The following is a 20,428-nucleotide window of genomic DNA, read 5'->3' as shown; positions in this document are numbered from 1 at the left end:
TCTTAGGTTCAGAAAGCTATAGAAGTGTTTCTCAAAGTACAAAATGGGGAGTTTAAAGTCTATCAATTCTCTGCTCCTTCTGATGTTAATTATATAAAAGTTGGAAAATTAAAAACAGTGTAAAGAAGCAGATTTAAAAATACATGAATGACCCTATCACTCTGAAACAACCAGTATTAGCATTTTGGTATACTGTTCTAATATTTCCTTTGTGTTATTATATAGTTGCTATATATTGTTCAGCATTTTTTTTCTAACCTGCTGTTTTTTCACTAGACCTGATAGCAAGCATCACCTAGTATTATTAAAATCTTATTACTTTTATTGGCTGTAAAAATATGTTTTCATAAAAATAGAGCCTCACCTTATTCAACCATTTCTACAGTCTCAAGCATTTAGATGGTTTTTAATTTGTCCTTATTATGCATAACTTAATGATGGACATGCTTGGATATGGATTATTTTATAAAGCACTGGTTGTATCCTTATGGCTTGTTCCTAGATTCAGAATGATTTGTATTAAAAAAAGATGAAGATTTTCTTAAAAAAAATTTTTTTAATGTTTATTTATTTTTGAGAGAGAAAGACACAAAGTGTGAGCAGGGGAGGGGCAGAGAGAGAGGGAGACACAGAATCTGAAGCAGGTTCCAGGCTCTAAGCTGTCAGCACACAGCCCTATGCAGGGCTAGAACTCAACGAGCCTTGAGATCAGGACCTGAGCTGAAGTCGGACGCTCAACCGATGAGCCACCCAGGCACCCCAAAAAGATGAAGATTTTCTAAGATTCTTGGTATACACTGAGGAATTGCTTTCTGAAAATGTTGTATAGTGGTATAAAAAAGTACTCATCTCTTTGTACTATTGCCACAATTTAACAGGATTGTAATTTTGTTTTATTTACTAATTAGATGGGAGAAACTTGAATTTCGTTATTGTTTTTATTTTTTTATTATTAGTGCAGTTGAACACTTTATATATTTTAAACATTTGAATATCATTTTATGTCACCTTTCTACTTATTGACTTCACTCATCAATAAATTGTTAGAAAAATGGCTTAGGAAGAGAGAAAAAGTACATACAGCTGATTCTCATTATTCGTAGTACTTATGTCCTGTAAAGGTTGCAGTGAACACAAAATTAGCAAATAGTGAACCACTGCTCCTAGGAGAAATGTAGGATTAGGTTTCTGGGAGCTTCTGGTCATAACGTTTTCACCCACTGATCACTACGTACCTTGTTTACTGTACTTCTTTCTTGAAGGCACCTTATTTAATATATATTATTGATTGATTCACATTATTATACTCATGGCAAAAGTGCTGTGACTCACAGTTGAACAAAGCTTATCTAATGTAACACTTCTGCTTTCTCAGTAAGACACATCCCAGCCTTCTCACACTGGGAACACCAGGCAGCACTTCAGCGCTACGCTTTGGGTCCATTTTAAAACAGCAAAATGACCAATAAAAGCCCAAAAGTGCAAATACTGTGGCATTAAACATACTGCATAAAGGATGCTTTCTACCCTAGGAGAGCTAAAACAAGAAGGCAGGCAGTCACCTTGTTTGGCCTCAGCTGGGAATGTGAGGATAGTTAAATTTTCACTGCTCTGGGCATGTCCATGAATGACCAGGAAAGTGCCGCGAATATTGATTTGGGGGTTATTTAACAAATCAGTTTTAGCAAGTAGGCAAATTTACAACTATGGAATCCATGAATAGTGAGGATTGCCTGTATCTTTAGATCTTAGTAGTCTGGCCACAGGTAAATGGGGATAAATACGGGTGAATAAAGACATGAATGAAAGGACTGATAAATATAAACCAATTCATTTTAAAGGGAACAAGTGAAAAGACGTGTCCTTTAAATCCTAGAATTTTGAAATATAAGCAGGAATTGCTATACCCATAGCAAAGAAGTGCAAAACTGAACCTGGGAAAGTCTACGTGCTACAGAGCAGAAACAGACCCCGGGGAAATGAACAGGAAGGCAGACAGAGACGAATGTGACTCTGATTTACCAGCTTGTGACCTTGGCAAGAACCACTCTGAGCCTCTTCTCCACAAAATCAATATTAACATATCCTCCTTAGGCTAAAAGTCTCCTAGGGGTACATGTTATCTCCTATTCACAGTTATAACCCGAGGATTTTGAAAAAAATCCCTATATGTATATGTCAATTATCTATCAGATATATATGTTGGATACTCAATGCACAAAATGTATCAAAACTGAATGCAAGGACACCCCCTCAAAAAACGTTGTTGAAGTCCAGAATGTTGTACCTTTAAAGTACAGAATAAAACATTTTTAACATTTGTACTGTAAAGCCTTTGTCATGTGGGACTAATCCTGCCAATAAATAGTTTACACATATTGATCATTCTATTTCAGATACTCTACTGCTTTATATAAATGATTTATATGAATTCAAATTATGTGAATGGTTTATTGATTTCTTTATTTTATTTAACAAACACTTATAGAGTACGATGCACCAAGCATTGTTTAACACTTTATAAATAGTAATTTATAATTCTTGTAACAACACTATGCAGTGGGTATTATTACTAAAACCATTTTATAACATGAGGCATGGAAAGAGTAAGTAATTTGTCCAAGGTCACACAGCGAGTAAATGGCAGACCCAGGGTTTGATCTAAATGTTTTGGCGGCAGAGTTCATGTTTATAAACTCAACTTCTTCACAATAGCCCTCGGAGATTCCAGACAAGGAGACAGCGGTTAAGCAACTGACCTAAAGTGGCAATGAACCTACTCGTGTGTCTGATTCCAAAACCTGTGTCTGTAGGATTTATGGCTAAGGGCCACTAGCACTCTGGTAATAAAATGACAGAGGCTCACAGTGGTTTACTTCTTAGGCTGCTTCTAACTGCTTCTGAGGCTTGGACACTTGCTTTTTCCTTTCCTGTTTTCTTAATCAGCTAGGTTTTCATTGCTATAATTCTAGATTTTTGTCTGGGTCTTGGGAGCAGGTATTCATGGAATATAAGAAGTAAGAGTATTAGCCCATTCTAAGACTAAGAAAGGGAGGCAGTATATTGTTAAGATTAACAACTTGAGCTATAGACTGACACCATCTGCATTCAAGTCCGTCTGCTCTGCCAGCACCGGAGTTTTGGTAACTCACTTCACTTCTCTGGACCTCAGTTTCGTTTGTAAAGTTGGTACCGTTCTACCCATTCAAACCATGATTGCATTGATTTGAGGATTCAATGAATTGTTACCTATAAAGCAACGAGAAAGATGATTGGCACATGGTAAACATACAAATAAAAATTCACTGATAGATGCAATACTTTAATAGTATCCAAATTCGTCTTTTAGATAGTTTCACCTCTTGTGCACTAGCAGTTTTCCAACTCTTGTGGTCACACAGTTCTATCAGTTCAAATGACAAGTAGACCAATATCCTTATTTTATGTATAAATTATGATTACATTGGTGTAGTAATGGATTTGGTGCAGTTTTAAACGAGACCACAGATTCTCCAAGTCCTCTTTTATCTTTTTCCAATACCCCTGGGAATTTCCCAATACCCCCTCCTCCCCAAAGATTTCTGTGTTCAAAGCCTCCTCCTGCCTCAGCCTCCTTAGGTCTTTCTCAATTCCAGTGACTTACCAAAGAAAAAAAGGGTAGCTGTTGAAGGAAAGTAATTATATCCATTACCATCTGGGAATAATAGTAGTTCCTTAACTCTCCCAAGATGATTCACACACTCAGAAAACATCCTGTGTTAGCCTTACTGAATCCGTCATCAAAGGCTGAAATCTGGGGACCAAGTCAGGGTCTGCCTTAAATTTATTCTGCTTCTCACTTTTCCCTTTTCCAGCTCTAAACTCCAAGTGCCCCTTTGGTGAGCGCATTGGTCTCTGACGGGGTCGGTGATGAATATTTTGCTGGTGTTAGTCACTTAAATATAGGAGTCAGAGACAATGAAGACAGTATGTACATGAGAACGAGGTCCAAGGAGCTGGTTAGTGGAGAATGCTGAGGACCAAGTTTTGGAATTTGAGTGTGTTCCAGATGATAAAACAAACACATCATTGAGAAGTGAGGCCCTGTAAAGGTAGAAGAGGCTGAATTCTGCTTTTATAAAATGCAGTATCCTCATTAATCTATTCATTTTTTTCCTTCCCTCCCAAGAAATACAAACTCTTAAATGTAGAAGGAAAAGAAACCTCTTTATTTTTTCCCTTCTTCCTTATACAGCCCAAACCTGAGATTACATTTGACTTTGGGGAAAAAAAAAATCTCTTGTAACAAATAACCCATGTGTCATAAATATAGCATAGAAAAGGACAAACATAGATCCTTTGGGACTGCTGTGAATCCAGGAGATCCCTAAGAATGTATATATTTCCCTACAAGCCACATAGATGTGCTAGCAACGTTGTAGCTGATACCACTCCTGGGAGCTGTCAAAATCATTCTAAATATCTTTGGGCTGATTCTCTCCTTTGGCAAGATGTTTACAAAGGGAAGTATCTGTGAGCTATGAAGAGATCTAGAGGGAAAATGCTATACCTCATAGGAATAAAAATACCTCATTAAGCATTCTTTAGGAAACTCTTTAGTTCATAGACACTTTGCAGGAAAGATTGTCCGTTTATGTGTTATACATATTGCCTTCCCATACTAAGTGATGGTTATAATATACATGCCTGAGAAATGATCATTTCACAAGAATTACAGTGTTTAATAAGAGTAGGAGCCTATCGGTAAATCCTGCTCATTCATTAAACAGATCGGTATTGAATATCTACTGTATGCCAGACCCTATTCCAGGGGCTTGGGATATATGAAGGAACAAAATAAATGCAAATTCCGTTCAGAGACCCTCCTCCATAGGTTTTTGCATTCTTACTTGTCTTTCTGAGGATGCCAAGAATGCACTGCCCTGACCCTCTTTATTTGGGCTATTTCTCAGTGTTATGTTTGTAGGAAGCAACCTTGAGGGATGAAGTTATGTCTCCTGGGACAAAGAACAGGATTGCTTACTGAAAGCTAAAAACCAGTGGGTTCCCAAGCTCGTTAGGCCTTCGGTACAATGCAGACCAACTATGTGTAGCACATCTATGACCCCTCCATATTGCTCCTGTGGACAGTTTGGGGGACAAGGAATACCAACAGAAACATGATGCTCATGCTGTTTGCTGTGCTGTGAACAGTAAAGTTTATTTCAGACCCAAGAGTCATGTCTTTTGTCCCCCATTTGTGAAGCATCAGCAGGATAACTTTTTAGCTTTAGGGTGAAACTAGTCCCACGCATGACAAATCTCTGTCTCATTCCACTTCTATTCTAGCCCATCTTGTTTCCGTTCTGTCTTGTTTTTGTGTTTTAATAAAATTTTAGAATTCTCTTTATTTCTGCTCCTTGTCTCAGGAAGTCATCAACAGGGCCCTTTCTTACTTTTGTCTCATCACCACTACCACTAAAAAGAGAAAACTTATCTGTCTCACAACACGCCAATATATTATAAAATTTCATAGCAAATTAATATATCTTGAGCAACATGACTTTATTTTTACAGGATAGTCACTGCTCTAAGGCAAAGATGGCAATTGAAATACTAAGAGATAGAATCATTTTGTAGATCTATCACTAATGGACTGCTAAAGGCAGGAATTTCAGTCACGTTTTTGCTGGAGGTCAGTACTAATTAGTGATATTTTATCAGCAGGATTTCTCTTTCAAAATCATCTTATAATATTCAGGTAACTCTTCCCCCTACCGGCTACTTGCTTTGTAGAGTTGGATTTACAAGCTCGTTCCTGATGGATTATTTAGAAGTTTATTATAATGCCAGGGTTGGTTTGTTATATTAGATCTTCTGATATGTAAAATACAACATATTTCAAATGGCTTCTAATACAAAAGTTATATGTACCCTCAAGTTATAAGGGCAATGTGTCCTCTCTCCAATTTTTGCATGGAAAAGTACCCTGGGAAAATAAAATAACAGGAAGGAAGGAAGGAAGGAAGGAAGGAAGGAAGGAAGGAAGGAAGGAAGGAAGGAAGGAAGGAAGATTGACCCTGAAACTTCAGGAGAAAGCTGTGAAATGTCATCGTACCATTTAAAATTAAGGAAAATCTATTTAGGAAATGTAAATACCTACTTAGCCCAGAGTTCAGTTATTCATTCATCTAATTTGTTAAACACTTTTCAGGTAAGTCCTAGGTGCCCAGCGGTGTGCTGTACGGTGAGCGTTCCCCGGAGAGTAAGACATGGTCTTTGTATCGTAGATCCTAAGCTGGGAGTGGAGTGGAAACACACACGCATATTATCAGTTCCAAGGCAGGGACGATCTGGAGATGTGTAGGAAGAGCACTCACCTCCACACCTTATTCTAGAGGGTCTATGAGAGGCTATCTGGAGTTGACGTTTGGAGTGAGACTTCATTTTATTTTTCTATTAGATATTGGGTGGTAATTCTATGCCAGACGTTGTGCAGAAGCAATTCATAGTTTTAAAAAATATGAAAACAGGCAATAAGGGCAATATCAAAAAAGCTTACACTCAATCAAAAACTATGTGCATTTATAGGGGTACCTGGTGGCTCAGCTGATTAAGCATCCAACTCTTGGTTTTGGCTCAGGTTATGATCTCATGGTTTCATGGGTTCGAGCCCTGCATCAGGCTCTGCTCTGAGGCTGTAGAGCCTGTTTGGGATTCTCAGTCTCCCTCTTTCTCTGCCCCTGCCCCACTCGCGCTGTCTCAAAAAATAAATGAACTTAAAAATATTATTTTAAAAGTACATTTATAGACTAAATCATAGCTAAAAGTTGTTTTGTTTTTTTGTTTTACCGTCCATCTCGAATCACTCATTGACATCCAAGAAACAGAAGGCACCTCAGGAGCCCCGGCTGCCCCCCGCCTGCTGCCTTCCCAGCCTCATCTTTCATCCCAACTCTGAAGTCCTGCAGCTCCTTGTTAGATTTCTGACATATGGAGCCAGTAATACAGCATTGATGAATTTCTTCCTTTTCTGTTTCTCAATGATTTGGATGTCTATTTGGGATAAATATAACGAAGGCTCCTTAGGGTAACAATATATTTTTTAAATGCTTCCAGATCTCATCCTTCCTGGCAAAGGTGAAAGTTCAGTGTATAATCTTTGACCCAGTGTTGCTTTCCAGAATGACTGGATCTTAGAAAGTTTTGTTGCTCTTATTTTTGAAGGTTTTGTTTTGTTTTTCCTTATTGTTAAGTGATGTTCTGACCTGGATTATCATGATATATTTGGCTTGATAGGGCTGTATTATTGGACCAGATGAAATACTGTGTGGGAAAGTCACTGAGCAGGTGAAAAGTGCTGTTTAATTCTTCGAACAGAAGAGGCTCATGGTGGTATTGGGAACATGTAAAAAGCAGCAAAGCGGGTTACCAGAGCTAAAGAACAGCAAATGTCTCCTCTGTCATTGTGTGGGAATTTTAATCAAATGGCCTGCCTCATGCAGCTTTATTTTGCATTGAGATATTCCACGTCCCCAAAATATTTCTCCGTGGTGGTAATGAATTGCATTGCCCTCTCCGTTGTAAGAGTACGGGTATTCTGCTGCGGAGCCATATGGTTCCCATTTATTTTAATGTGACTTTGACATCAGGAGAATTGCTGAGACAGCAGAGGAAAGTGCTTACATCTTGGACTGCAGCCAGAACTACGGTTATTTATGTGTAGTAACAAGTACCTTTTTTCCCAATAAGAAACAGTTTGGTCTTAAGATGGTATCTATGTTGAGATTTTAATAAAATGAGGGTTTCGTTTATATATTTTGGAAATGCCTGTTACTTCAGTAGTAGTGACATGTGTTTCTTAATCATGAACTTTTAGGATTGAATTGTACATATGAGAAATTAAGGAAACAAGCTAGGAAGTAAGCAGTCCTTATTTTCTCACTGATAATAAAGGAACATGCTTTTTATTTGGCTTAACAGCGTCACCAAGATAGTACCCTGCATATGAAATGCTTTCCATCTGTGATTCTTAAGGCTTTTTACAAAGGTAATTATTGCTGGTAATATTCCTATGAGGTAGATAAACATAATTCTGAAAATAATAATGGAAGTGAGAAATGCAAATGCTTGTGAATGTAATCTGTACAATGGATCTTAGCAATTATTAGAATTCATTTTTTAATTGATTTACTTTACTTAACAATTAATTATTTCCAGGTCCCAGGACAGGTTAATGTTTTTTTCTAATTTATTAGTAATATAATATGCTCACAATAAAGAAATACTCTCTAAAAAGGAGAAGGTGAATAAATACTTCAATAACAACATACATTCCCACATGCTCCGTGTGTGAATGTGAACATTGACTCTGTAGAAATCTTCAAGATTCCTTGGAAATTTTAATATTATCTAAAGAAAAGTACATAGGATGAAAAGAGAAAAGAATTGAGTTGATCAGAATTCTATAAAAATAGTTCTTACCAGTAATGTCAGACAACTAGATGAGTTTCTGGACCAGGGGGAAAAAATTCACAATTTCCAATCTGCTTTGGGCAAAACTGAGCAGAATACAGGGCCTAGATTTAGCAAAACACTTTCATATCCCATTGTGTTTACTTATCTTATATGCGGATTTGAATGTATATATTTTATTTAAGTGGTGTAGTCCGTGATGACAAAGTTGAACTGGAAGAAAGACTGCATGTGCAACAGAGAATTGGAACAACAACATTCATGACACTGTAAATTTGATGGATGAATTGATGAAAAAGGAAAATTAGAATGAAAATCAGTCGATCACTCGGTGGTATTATTTAATCTATAGTTGAATCTAAATATGTTCTAGTCTGGCAGCTCACCATCCCCCATATCAATCGCATTTTCTGTTGACGGCTGGGGCACTCTGCGGTCATAGCGCATTTGCAGTAGAATGTCAAATTAATGCAGGGGGGTGAGGGTCAGTGTTAAGCCAACTATGTATTAAGATCATATATAAAAGAGAATATGATTTCTTTTTAAGATTTTCAACCCTTCCATTTTTCCATTGCAATTTTATAACTTTAAAATATAATATTTATTCCTTATATCCAACACATATGAAAGCAAATGATTTCTCCCCCCTCGCCTTTTTTTTTTTTTTTAATTGAGAAGATTTAGGAGGAAAGCACAGGGGATATCTTTAATAAAATGGAAATGTGTGGATAAAGAATAGCTAGTTCTGAAAAATGATCACTCTTTGTGAGTTAATCATTTTAATTATCGATGACATCAAAGCTGGGAGTTCAAGGTTTATACTTAGATGCAATTTTTATATGCGGCTTCCTAAATTCACATCAGACTCTTGGGTGGTAAATCGTACGTTGTTTTTTTTTTTCCCAAGCTGAGAATTGCAAATAGATGCTTATGCTGTGAAAGCACCCTGTAATGTCAAAGGCAGCTTGCGGCGTCAGAGCAGCCTGGGTCGTAGCTGTCTGGAGAGGCTCGGGAGAAAGCCTGTCCCTCCGTGCAGCTCTCTCGCTTGCTTGTGTGGACGTAGCTGACAGACTGAATGGGCGACGACGTGACATGCATGTTCATGATCCAAAACAAAGCGTTAGCCATCCAACCTCAAGGGTCATCTTTTTATATTGTTTCTGTTTTTGCTGATTTTTTAAGATTTGTTCAAATGCGTATGCAGTATGTGGATACATCTTGACAGAATACTTAACTTCCCACAGTCTTCCGTGAGAGGGTTTTTGTTTTGTTTTGTGTTTGCAAACTGGTGACTTAAACAAAAGGGTGTCATCTTGAATTTTTTCACGCAGAAGCTGCAGTTCACAAAAGACATTATTCGTCTCGAGGGCAATCCAGTGTGAATATTTCCAACTTAATATTAGAATGGAAAATTCGTGCAGCTAAATGATTAAACTGCTAATCTTGCCTAAGAATTATAAAACTATTCCTTCTCTACAAAAGGACTGAAATCAGAATGATGACTGGTTCTTATGTATGTCTAGCGTGTTTTATATGGTGCAGTCTACTTGCCCCCTTATTAGCACATGGGTTGCTTGGTGACATTTAAAGCCTAAGGAAGGAGATTGTGCTACAATTTGAAACGCATTTAGAGCTATCATTCACTCTGTAGGAAGCCAAATGCAAACTTGGATTTGACATCACAACCATCACTGTAAGTGGGAGCTATTTTTCCTTGATTTTTATTTTTGAATGCTATTTCATAGTAAAGGGGCAGTAATAAAACGAGGGGGGGACCCCGATTTGCTGTCTCTTTGGAGAATTCTGACATTTTCTTACTTTGAACTGATTCTGTCTCAGTTCTGATTACTTCTTTGCAAATGCAAAACACTTCAATTCCAAAATATTGGGTGTACCCCAGTATTGCCTGTGCAGTGTTGGGGAGAGTCTCTCTCTTTTGTTTGTGACTGTGTGTGTGTGTGTGTGTGTGTGCGTGTGTGTGAGAGAGAGAGAAAGAGAGAGACATGTTTCAAAACAGTGTATAATAACATACTGAGTATACAATAATGCAACATTGATTTGGCCATAGATAATAAATCACTTACATTTCATACTTGAGGTAATTTGGATTTTGTTCATGGTTGGAAAGAAAATATCCCCAATTAGTCTTTACTTTCATTTTGCCTTTCATTCACTCATGCCCCAAGGTATTTTCTTATTAATCTTTTGGAGTTTCTCCCACTTGAATGATTTACTACTGCCCTAAAGACCTTACTTGAGCAAAAAATTGAAAGATAGTGGAGCGCCTAAGTGCTCAGTCAGTTAAGTGTCATGATCTCATGGTTCATGAGTTCGAGCTCCATGTCGGGCTCTGTGCTGACAGCTTGGAGCCTGAAACCTGCTTCAGATTCTGTGTCTCCCTCTCTCTCTGTCCCTCCCCTGCTTGAGCTCTGTCTCTCTCCAAAATAAATAAACATTAAATTTTTTTAAATGATAAAAGATATGACTGAGGCAAGTATATTCAGAAAACTTGAAGATGTAACTTAAAAGAATAAAAGGGGAGAATTAGAACAAGGGAGGAATTGCTTTTAATAGCAAACCAGGCTTCACTTTCAAAGAAACTACTCCCATAATTTTTGGTTGTTGGCTCCATTTTTACTCTTGTGGTTAGGTTCTGAGACCATGTGGTTGACACCTAATCAAGAGGGGCCAACCTGGACAGTCATGTCAAGCTGGAAAGCACAGGAGAATATGATAACAAGACATTTACAGAAGTCACATGTAAGGTTAAGGACATATTTTTTTTTAATAATCTTTAACCATTGGAAATTGATTTAATATCTAAGATATTAGGATCACTTTTTATATAAAATAAAGTTTCCTGATGAAACTGGATTTTTCTGTTTGTAAGCTAGGCTTCATGACTTCCTAACTGATTTGATCTTGATACGTTCCTCAAAAGGTAAGAAGGAATATGTAAATTTGAGGAATCCCTGATAATTTGGTGTGTATGTTTCTTTTTTTAAATTTCTTTAATGTTTTATTTATTTTTGAGACAGAGCATGAGAGGGGGAGGGGCAGAGAGACAGGGAGACACAGAATCTGAAGCAAACTCCAGGCTCTGAGGTGTCAGAGCAGAGCCAAACGCGGGGCTCTAACCCAGGACCATGAGCCAAAGTTAACCGACTGAGCCACCCAGGCACACCTGGTGCGTATGTTTCTAAAAACAAGAGGGGTGCCTGGGTGACTCAGTCGGTTAAGCCTCCGGGCTTCGGCTCAGGTCAGATCTCACGGTCGTGGGTTCAAGCCCCACATCGGGCTCTGTGCTGACAGCTAGCTCAGAGCCTGGAGCCTGCTTCCAGTTCTGTGTCTTCTTCTCTCTCTGCCCCTCCCCCTCTCATGCTCTGTCTCTCTCAGTATCAAAAATAAATAAAACAAAAAAAATAAAAAAAAATAAAAAAATAAAAACAAGAGTTTTCTTGCCCAGGATTTACCAGATAAACAAGTTAATTTCAGTAGTCTCATTTTGCTTTGACTTAATTTCCCCCAAATAAATGAAAAATAAACAATATATAGGCTTCCAGATCACTTGGTATTTTCCTTCTGAGAATAGTGCATAGGAGAGAGAAATATATTTCTGAATTTAGACCCAAATGGTAGAATTCATATTTTCCACAGACTGGACCACAAACTCTCAACTTCCATGTACTAAATTTAGTGCCAGAAAACATAGTTCTGTTTACTGCTTTCTGCATTTCTGGCTATACCAAGGCTTTGCTGATAGTTGTTGACACTGCAAAGAACCAAGTGCCTTGAGGGGGTAAATAACTAGTTGGCTGTTCAAACATTAGCTCCAGGGGTTCCTGAGTGGCTCAGTCGGTTAAGCTTCGGACTTCCGCTCAGGTCATGATCTTGTGGTTGGTGAGTTCGAGCCCTGCGTTGGACTCTGCGCTGACAGCTCAGAGCCTGGAGCCTACATCACGTTCTCTGTCTCCCTCTCTGCTGCTCCCCCATTCGTACTCTGTCTCTCTCTCAAAAATAAACATTAAAAAAAATAAAAACAAACAAACATTAGCCCCAGAGTGGCTGCCCTTATAGTGGAATTAATGGTCTAAGATCTGGTCTTCAATTTTTCAGGCCTAGACACATGATTTCTTGCATGTATAGAAGGCAGGCTCAGCTGGAATGACACATACTAACCACATTCAGAAATGACTGACTTATAAATCTGAAACAGATTTGATGATTTTCAGCAAGAGATAAAATTAATGAGTCAACTACAGAGTCTTCTTGGTCTGAAGGTATATTCCAATTTGTATGAACAAGTTGGTTTATAAGTGTGGAATGAAGCAAATTCAGTTGAATTTTCTTACAGCTTAACTTAATTCAGTTGTGATACCTTAATATATTGATCAAAACCTCTTAGTTTGGCTTCCATGTTTAATCCACTCTGTTCATGAACCCTTTATATAATTTGTGGTACAGATTATTTTATCTATTTACATTCTCATCCTGGAATTGCGAATTAGGCAATTTCCCAATTCCCTTTTCCATTCATTTCCAAAGCATTATTTTAAGATTGCTAACATCAGTCATTCTGTGCTATTTATTTCTTTAGATGATCAATATCATCTCCATAATATGTAATCATTGCACAGTAACCAGTATACCCTGATGAGAACCATAATAGTGTTCTTAAGAGCTGCATCCTGGGCGGTATACACAGTACTGATGCATTTAGACACCTTGCTTCAGGTAGCAACTATGAATAGGATAAAAGGAAACAAGTTGAAAGACACCACAAAATTAGTGTGTATGAAAACAGACTAATTATTTTTCAAAGCAGTGATGAAAGATGGCTTCTCCTTTTTTTACTTGCTCTTGACCTCACAGTGGTAAAGTGAATTCTGAACTCTGTAGAGACACAAAGTAGAGTTCAGTCACTCTGCAAAGGGCACAAATTACTAGGTAGGCATATGAGGGAGGTTTCAGATTCCCTAAGGCAGATGTGCTGAGTGAATTTGACCTGTTTTTCCCAAGCTTGAAGAACACACACTCTTTTTTTTTTTTTCATGACTTCATTTTGTGATGTTAGTCAAATTGGGGCCTGGAGGCAGGAGAGCCCATAAAGGCCCATTCTAGTGCTCCAGTTCAATCATCAGAAGAGAGACATGGGTGGCTCCTATATTCAGGAAAGACATTTAAAATATCTCCCATAAGGCTGATCTTATAGTATTTCAAAGCCTTTCTTTTAAAGATATCCATAGGCATTTCGATCACTATTTTTACGGTGCTATTTATAATATGCAAATTCTAGAAAAAGGATGAGCACAGGTTTGAATTATAAACCCTCGTGGATAAGAACTGACACCAATCCAATCCTAACACACTTTGACAGTGTTAGCAAAGCCAAAAGCCCAGGTGAAAGGACTCTAACCACTATTGTTATCCTGAAAGCCTTAGAAAATTGTCCCTTACTCTGTCTTTTTGGGAAAAAGTAATCTGGCTTTTTAGGAAATCATATCACAATAGATTCATCCAGAAGAGTGAAGAATCCTTATAATCTAAAAGTACAGGTACAAGTCTAAATAAATGTTTAAAATGAAATTTGCCTAGAATACCATGAATTATATTTTAAAAATTAGTGATAAAATCATCAGAGATGTTTATAATAATTATTTTAAAGATTTCATTAAAATATTTTTTTGATCTGCAAATTCATGGCCTTGAAAGACATTGTCTTAGGGCATCATTTTATGATTTCACAAGTGAAAAAGATGAAAGGCTATCACCCAAAACCAGAGGCCCTCACCCGCTGCAAGGCGGTGACAGATGAGCCTGTCAGATAGGGTGGCAGATTACTAGGCAGGTTGTTGAATTTTTCTTTCTAGGGTAATCTTTTACATTTTGACAAAGTCTTCCCTGTTTTGAGATGATTTAAACATACTATTATGAGGCAGATCAGAGCTTTTAAATCACAGTTGAAAATTGTCTCTGCCGCCAGGAGTACAAGGGTGTGCGGCGAACATGTGCATAAATAAATGGGAAAACAGTGTCCACGTTTAAAAGCATTTGCTTTCTGGCAATCTCCTGTGGAGAAGTAGAACAGTGGAGAAGAAGGGAAGTTGGGAAGATGAAATTCTGGCCCAAATGTTATGAATTCTCTTACTCTGTAAACTTCTAAGTCTGTTCATTCTGTCTGAGTTTCTCATCACTGGAAAGGGAAGTTCCGTGTGGGCAGACATCACCATCTGGTTTTTGTCACCTATGTATCCAATCATCCAGAAAGTGCCTGGCACATAGTAGGCCCTTGGTTTATATTTATTGAATAGATCAACTCACAAAATGTGATTAATTATACACTTTCTCTGTATTTGATTTGAATGTTTTGATTGGAGGGGTTTGGATATGGACAGGAGGCAAAGGAACTCAGACCCTTTTGGGAAAAGATTTCTATACAAATTCAAAATGATACTGTAGTCTCTTTTCTTTCACTGCTTATGCAGCCTTCCAAACCAAAATCATCTTTGAAGGCAACAGCAGTTCACATCTACCAGAAGTAGTATGACACCAAGACTTGGCCTTTTTCAACTCCCTTAGAGTGGCTTCAGCTCTCTCTTTCACATGGTGGTTAAGACCCTGGACCCTGGAATAATGAATTCCAGCTTCACTTCTGGTTACAGGACTTTGGCAGTGTTATTTAACCTTGGGTGACTTGGTTTCTGAAAGGACACAGGTCTGAACCAAACTGATTCCATGACAGGCTTCAAGTTTCCCCTCTGACCTTGGAGGCCTAAGTGTCAGTTTCTCAGAATCGTTAGACAATAAAAAGGCACAGAGTGCTCAACCAGGGACCAGCCTAGCAACACCCAATCAGAAGCGGCCAGCTAAAATGCTTAACATTCCCAAGGGCAGGCCTAGAGATAGAAGCTATAGGTAATCACTTATTGCTTAAGGCTAGTTACACCCTACGTGAGGGTCCTGGGTCCACTCTGTAATTGGTTAACACTCTAAATGTTGTGATTGGGTCCCGCCAAAAGTAACAAACACTCTAAGCAATGTGTATGGTTAAAGTTACTGCCAGTGATGTTGGATCACCGTACCTGTCACAATTTCCTGTAACTCCCCCTTCCCAAACCCCATTAAAACCCTGCTCAGCCCTTGTTTGGGACTCTCAGCACGGATCCACTGCGCTGGTAAAGTCTGTGAGACCGAGCTTAGGCCCTGTGAGCCTAAACCCGTAATAAAGCCCTTTGCTTTTGCTTGTGTGACTTGGTCTCCCTGGTGGTCGCTGGTTTTGGGGGACGATATTGTGACCTAGGCATAACAGTTTCCTCAAATGGAGACATGGGTAATATCAACCTAAGGAGTTGTAAGGATAAAATGAGATAATTCATGTAAAACTCTTTGAATATTACAGAACTTGGGAGGCGCTCCATAAATATTAGCTTATATTGCTTGTCACTACCAAGAATTTTCGCTCAGTGCATTGTTCCTATTTGTCTACTTGAGCATGCATATGAGTTTCCTAAGACTGCTGAAACAAAGTTCCCCTAACTCAGTGGCCTAGAACAAGAGAAATTTCTTGTCTTAACATTTTGGAGACTAGATTGAAATTAGCGTGTGAGCAGAACCATGCTCTCTGAAAACTGCAGCTTTCCTTACGTGTCCAGCTTCTATGGCCCAACGCATCTCTCAGCTTTCTGCGGCAGACTCCCAGTGTTTGTATTCATCTTCACTTGAACTTCTCCCTTTGTCTCTTTACATCATCCCTCGGTGTCTGTGTGTTTTAATTCTCCCTTTTTATGTGGATACCAGTTGTACTCCAGTGGGCACCCCCCCTCATGACCCTACCTCAAGATCTTATTCCCTAATAAGGTTACAGCCTGGGGTATTGAGGGTTAGACCTTCAGTTGTATTGGTGGGGGAGGAGGGGAAATGATCCATAAGAGCAGGATTCTATATCTTTTTCCTCAATTCAGGGTACTTTTCCTTCCCCAATGGAAAAGTTTATATAATATGGCACCAGATTGGGGACTTTTTGGTTTAAGTTTAGCTGCCACTAACTACCTACATTAAAAAACTCATTCGAATTCTGCAAGTCTGTGTTACTTTATAAAATAGAAGGACTGGGTGAGATGATGTCTAGCGTGTCTTCCAACTCTAAAAAAGGTCATGATACAACATGTGCCTCTCTTTCTCAAATACAGTACATATCTCAAACTTTCATGATGCTCAATGCATCTTGATGTCCCCAAATAATAATAAAGATTCTGATGTATTTTGTGGCCATTTTCAATTGTCTCAATTTATACCTATATTAAAATCCCACTGTCTGTAATGCTTGCTAGTTAGTGGGGTCCTTAGCAAATGAAAGCTTTGTTAGATTTAGGTTGTGAAAACGTCTCAATAGTGCCAATGAACCTTTTTTGTAAGGTTTTTATTGCCTCTTAAAAGTTTCTGAAATTCATAGACTTTTTTTTTTTGCCAAGTGCCCTCAATATCAAAATAAGATTCAAAATATAAGAGTTTGTAGTGTGTCTTTTCTGATTAGAGTATGATGCAACCACGTGATAACCATAAAACCAAAACAAGACGTTAGGGGAAATAAATTAAATTCTGCCACTGACTCACTGACTATTGGCAGGTTTCCTGAAAGTTTGCTTAGACTACCATTATAGAGGACTTAAAAGTCTACTCTACTACAGCTAGAAGAAAATTTAAGAAAGGAAATAGAAATCTATGCCAACTCCCAGATATAACATTTTTAGTGTCTCCTAGCCAAAAAGGGTTGACAATAGATTCAATAGCATCAAGTGGCACTTTTTAATTCTTCACCTCGTCTGAAGACTGCTGCCCCAGGTGTTCACTGAACTGTTTTTTTCTCTTTCAGCTTCCTCCATCCTCAAAAGGGAGAAGCGGCTAAGGACAAAGAATGTGCATTTTAGCTGTGTCACCGTGTACTACTTCACCAGGAGGCAAGGATTCACGAGCGTGCCCAGTCAAGGGGGTAGCACCCTGGGCATGTCCAGCCGCCATAACAGTGTGCGCCAGTACACTCTTGGTGAATTTGCAAGAGAACAGGAGAGGCTGCACCGGGAGATGTTGAGAGAACACCTCAGGGAGGAGAAACTGAACTCTTTAAAACTAAAGGTAAAATAAATAAATAAATAAATAAAGAGCTCACTTTTTGCAAAACCTTATAGCCTTACCTCGATTTGGTTGAATTAACCATTTCCATATTTATATTCATAGACCAAACTGGACATTTTACACAACAGACTGCCTGCTAAGGGTTTTCCCCCCTTTTATATAAAAACAGTAAAGTGTCTTCACTGAAAACTTACCTGACATCATTTATTTAGTCATTCAATAAATATTTGTTATTGAGTGCGACTAGGTCATACACCCTATACTTGGGTTGGGGCTAAATGGTCTCAAAAATAGACGTAGTCCCTTGTCTCCTGGAATTTTCATATTGATAGGAAAGAAAAGCATCAATCATATAAACAAAATAAACCCACAGCTTCATTAACCGCAATAAAGGAGAGTTGTAAGGGGCTATGAAAGTAGTAACGGGGAATGGGTATGGTCTGGAGATCCAGGAAGGCTCCTTCAAGGAAGTGATGGCTGAGCTGAAATCTGAACAGATAACTAGGCCAAAGGGTCGGCAAGAGTGCTTCAGGCGCAGGAAGAGCCAGAACCGCCTTGTGCCGGAGAAAGCACAGTGAGCACACAAAGGCTAGTGTGGCTGAGACAGAGACAAAAGGAATAGATTATTCATGAAGTAGATTATACATGAAGAAGGCAGGACAAGGCTTTGTAGATCATGTTAAGGCATTTTTTTTCTCCTCATACGAAGAACATCAAAAGTCATCCAAGAGTTTTAAGTGCGGGGTCAGCATGGTGGAATAATACGATCTGGTTTGTGCTGTGATGTGAGAATAGTTTGGGGGAAAGGGCTGCCGTGTCGGTGGGGGAGCATACAGAGTCAGACCAGGTAAGAGGCTATCACAGTTCAGGAGGGAGATGATGGTAGATTAGCTAGACTGATGGTGGGGGAGATGAAGAGAAATGGAGAGAGGGAGAAATTTAGGAAGTGAAATCAACAGTTCCGGATGACAGACTGGATTTGAAAGGAAAGGAGGAATATAGTCAAGATGATTCTTAAATTTCTGGCTCACAAATCTGAACAGGTTGTGGGTAATAGGACCTTTCTCTATGACGAGGATGTGGCAAAGAATCCAGGCAGAGGAGCAGGTTGGGGCTGGGATCAGAAGGGAAGGGATAGATAATGAGATTATTTTTGGACATACTGATTTGGGGAGGCTTTGGAGTCATTAAAGAGATGTCAAAGAGGTGTCCAGGCCACGTTAGAGATTAAGTGGAGAGAAACATGGCTCAGAAAATGTCTTTATTCAACCAAAGACAGTCTTTAAATATGTACTGATCCATCAGCCTATTAGTATAAAGGAAATTTCCCGTCATTGTCTAATGAATAAGGAAATCTTTTTTCGGTAATCCAGGATACTTAACATAAAGAGCCTCTTGTTAAATAACTGAAGACCATAAGCACACCTGCGTTACCTATAACTTTAGTTTCCAGTAAAAAGTCAGGCAGCAGAGGTATGCTGCATGTTTTAAAATACCTCGTTTTTATGTATTTGCAATTTATATATCTGCCTTGTTCCTAGTTGTATAAGAATGCAGTTGCTTAAATTAAGCTAGGCATAACCTAGCCTAGAGCATATCTCTATTTCCTTTGGTGGTATTTATGACAAGTTTCACTGAAAGTCCCTTAAGGTCTTTTTTGGGAGCAATCTGCTATTATTGCTGTTTTTCATGATCACTTTGCATATAGCTTAATTTAATAATAATTCTAAATGTTCTTCTGAAATCCACTCTCTGCTTTCTAACCCACTGTAAACCAACTCTATAGCCTCATCAAAGAACAAAGTCATTCTTTGAACTCAAATATTGGCAGAACAGTAGTGATGGCTGCCATTCATTATGTCATTTTATTTGCCAGGCGTTCTATAAACATTATTTAATTTAATCTTAACAAAGACCCAGTGGGATAGGTAAATTATGAGGCCATGTGTACTGAAGAAAAAGAAGCACAATGATGTTGAACATTGGCTCACTCAATAAAAAACTGGTTATATTATCCTGTTACTTCTCAGTCTAAAATTAATTGATTATCCCCTCTAGGCATTGGGAAAGACAATTTCTATACCTATAGGGAGTCATACCTTTCTGGGGTTTGGGACTATGCAGTGATTTTTAACAGCTGGGAGACTATAATTCTGAGAACCAAAAGATTTATTGTGGTGAACTTTGAAGCACATTATACGTGTGATGAATGTTAGGAAGAGCCACACACCCACAGAAACCGTCCATATCAGGCAGTAACATATTCTGATGTTATAATTTGTATTCAGCTACGCTTATGCTTTTCTTTTAATAAGCTCAGAAGAAAAGAAGCAAAAAAAGTATCCCACTACTGATTCATATTTTTTTAAATGTAAGTTTATTTATTTATTTTGGGAGAGAAAGAGAGAGAGGAAGGGAGGGACCAAGATAAAAAGTGAGATAGAGAAACTTCCAAGTAGACTGCACACTGCCAACGTGGAGCCTGGTGCAGGGCTTGAACCCACGAACCATGAGATCACGACCTGAGCCAAAATCAAGAGCTGGACGCTTAACCAACTGAGCCACCCAGGCACCCCCATATTTCTTTTTTATTGTTCTTGGTGTTGGAAATGGGAGAGGCAGTCATTCAAGGGGGTGTCATAGCTTGGTTTGTCGTTGATAAGTGAAAACACGCAAATTTCCCTTTTGGTTAAGATATAAACAGAAGACATTTGGATGTCATTGCTCCTTTCTGATAAATACCAAGCAAAAAGATAATGAGATTCTAAGGTGATCTCAGAACCATAGCACATGAACCTAATAAAATAGTGATGTGGACTAGTTTGCTAAAAAAAAAAAAAAA

The 20,428-nt window shown here is 38.4% G+C and overlaps 1 protein-coding gene across 1 annotated transcript in view; it reads left to right on the top strand.

The window, feature by feature from the left end:
* CSRNP3 (cysteine and serine rich nuclear protein 3) overlaps positions 1 to 20,428 on the top strand; it is a 196,868-nt gene that overhangs the window by 160,585 nt on the left and 15,855 nt on the right. Inside the window, exon 5 of the mRNA XM_029932993.1 lies at positions 17,327 to 17,586. Within this exon, the coding sequence (XP_029788853.1) occupies positions 17,327 to 17,586 (260 nt within the window). The remainder of the gene's footprint in view (positions 1 to 17,326; positions 17,587 to 20,428) is intronic.

This window comes from Suricata suricatta, chromosome 3 (assembly GCF_006229205.1).
Source record: "Suricata suricatta isolate VVHF042 chromosome 3, meerkat_22Aug2017_6uvM2_HiC, whole genome shotgun sequence".
NCBI lineage: Eukaryota > Metazoa > Chordata > Mammalia > Carnivora > Herpestidae > Suricata > Suricata suricatta.
The sequence above is the reverse complement of the archived record's forward strand: the minus strand, read 5'-3'. Positions and strand labels throughout refer to the sequence as shown.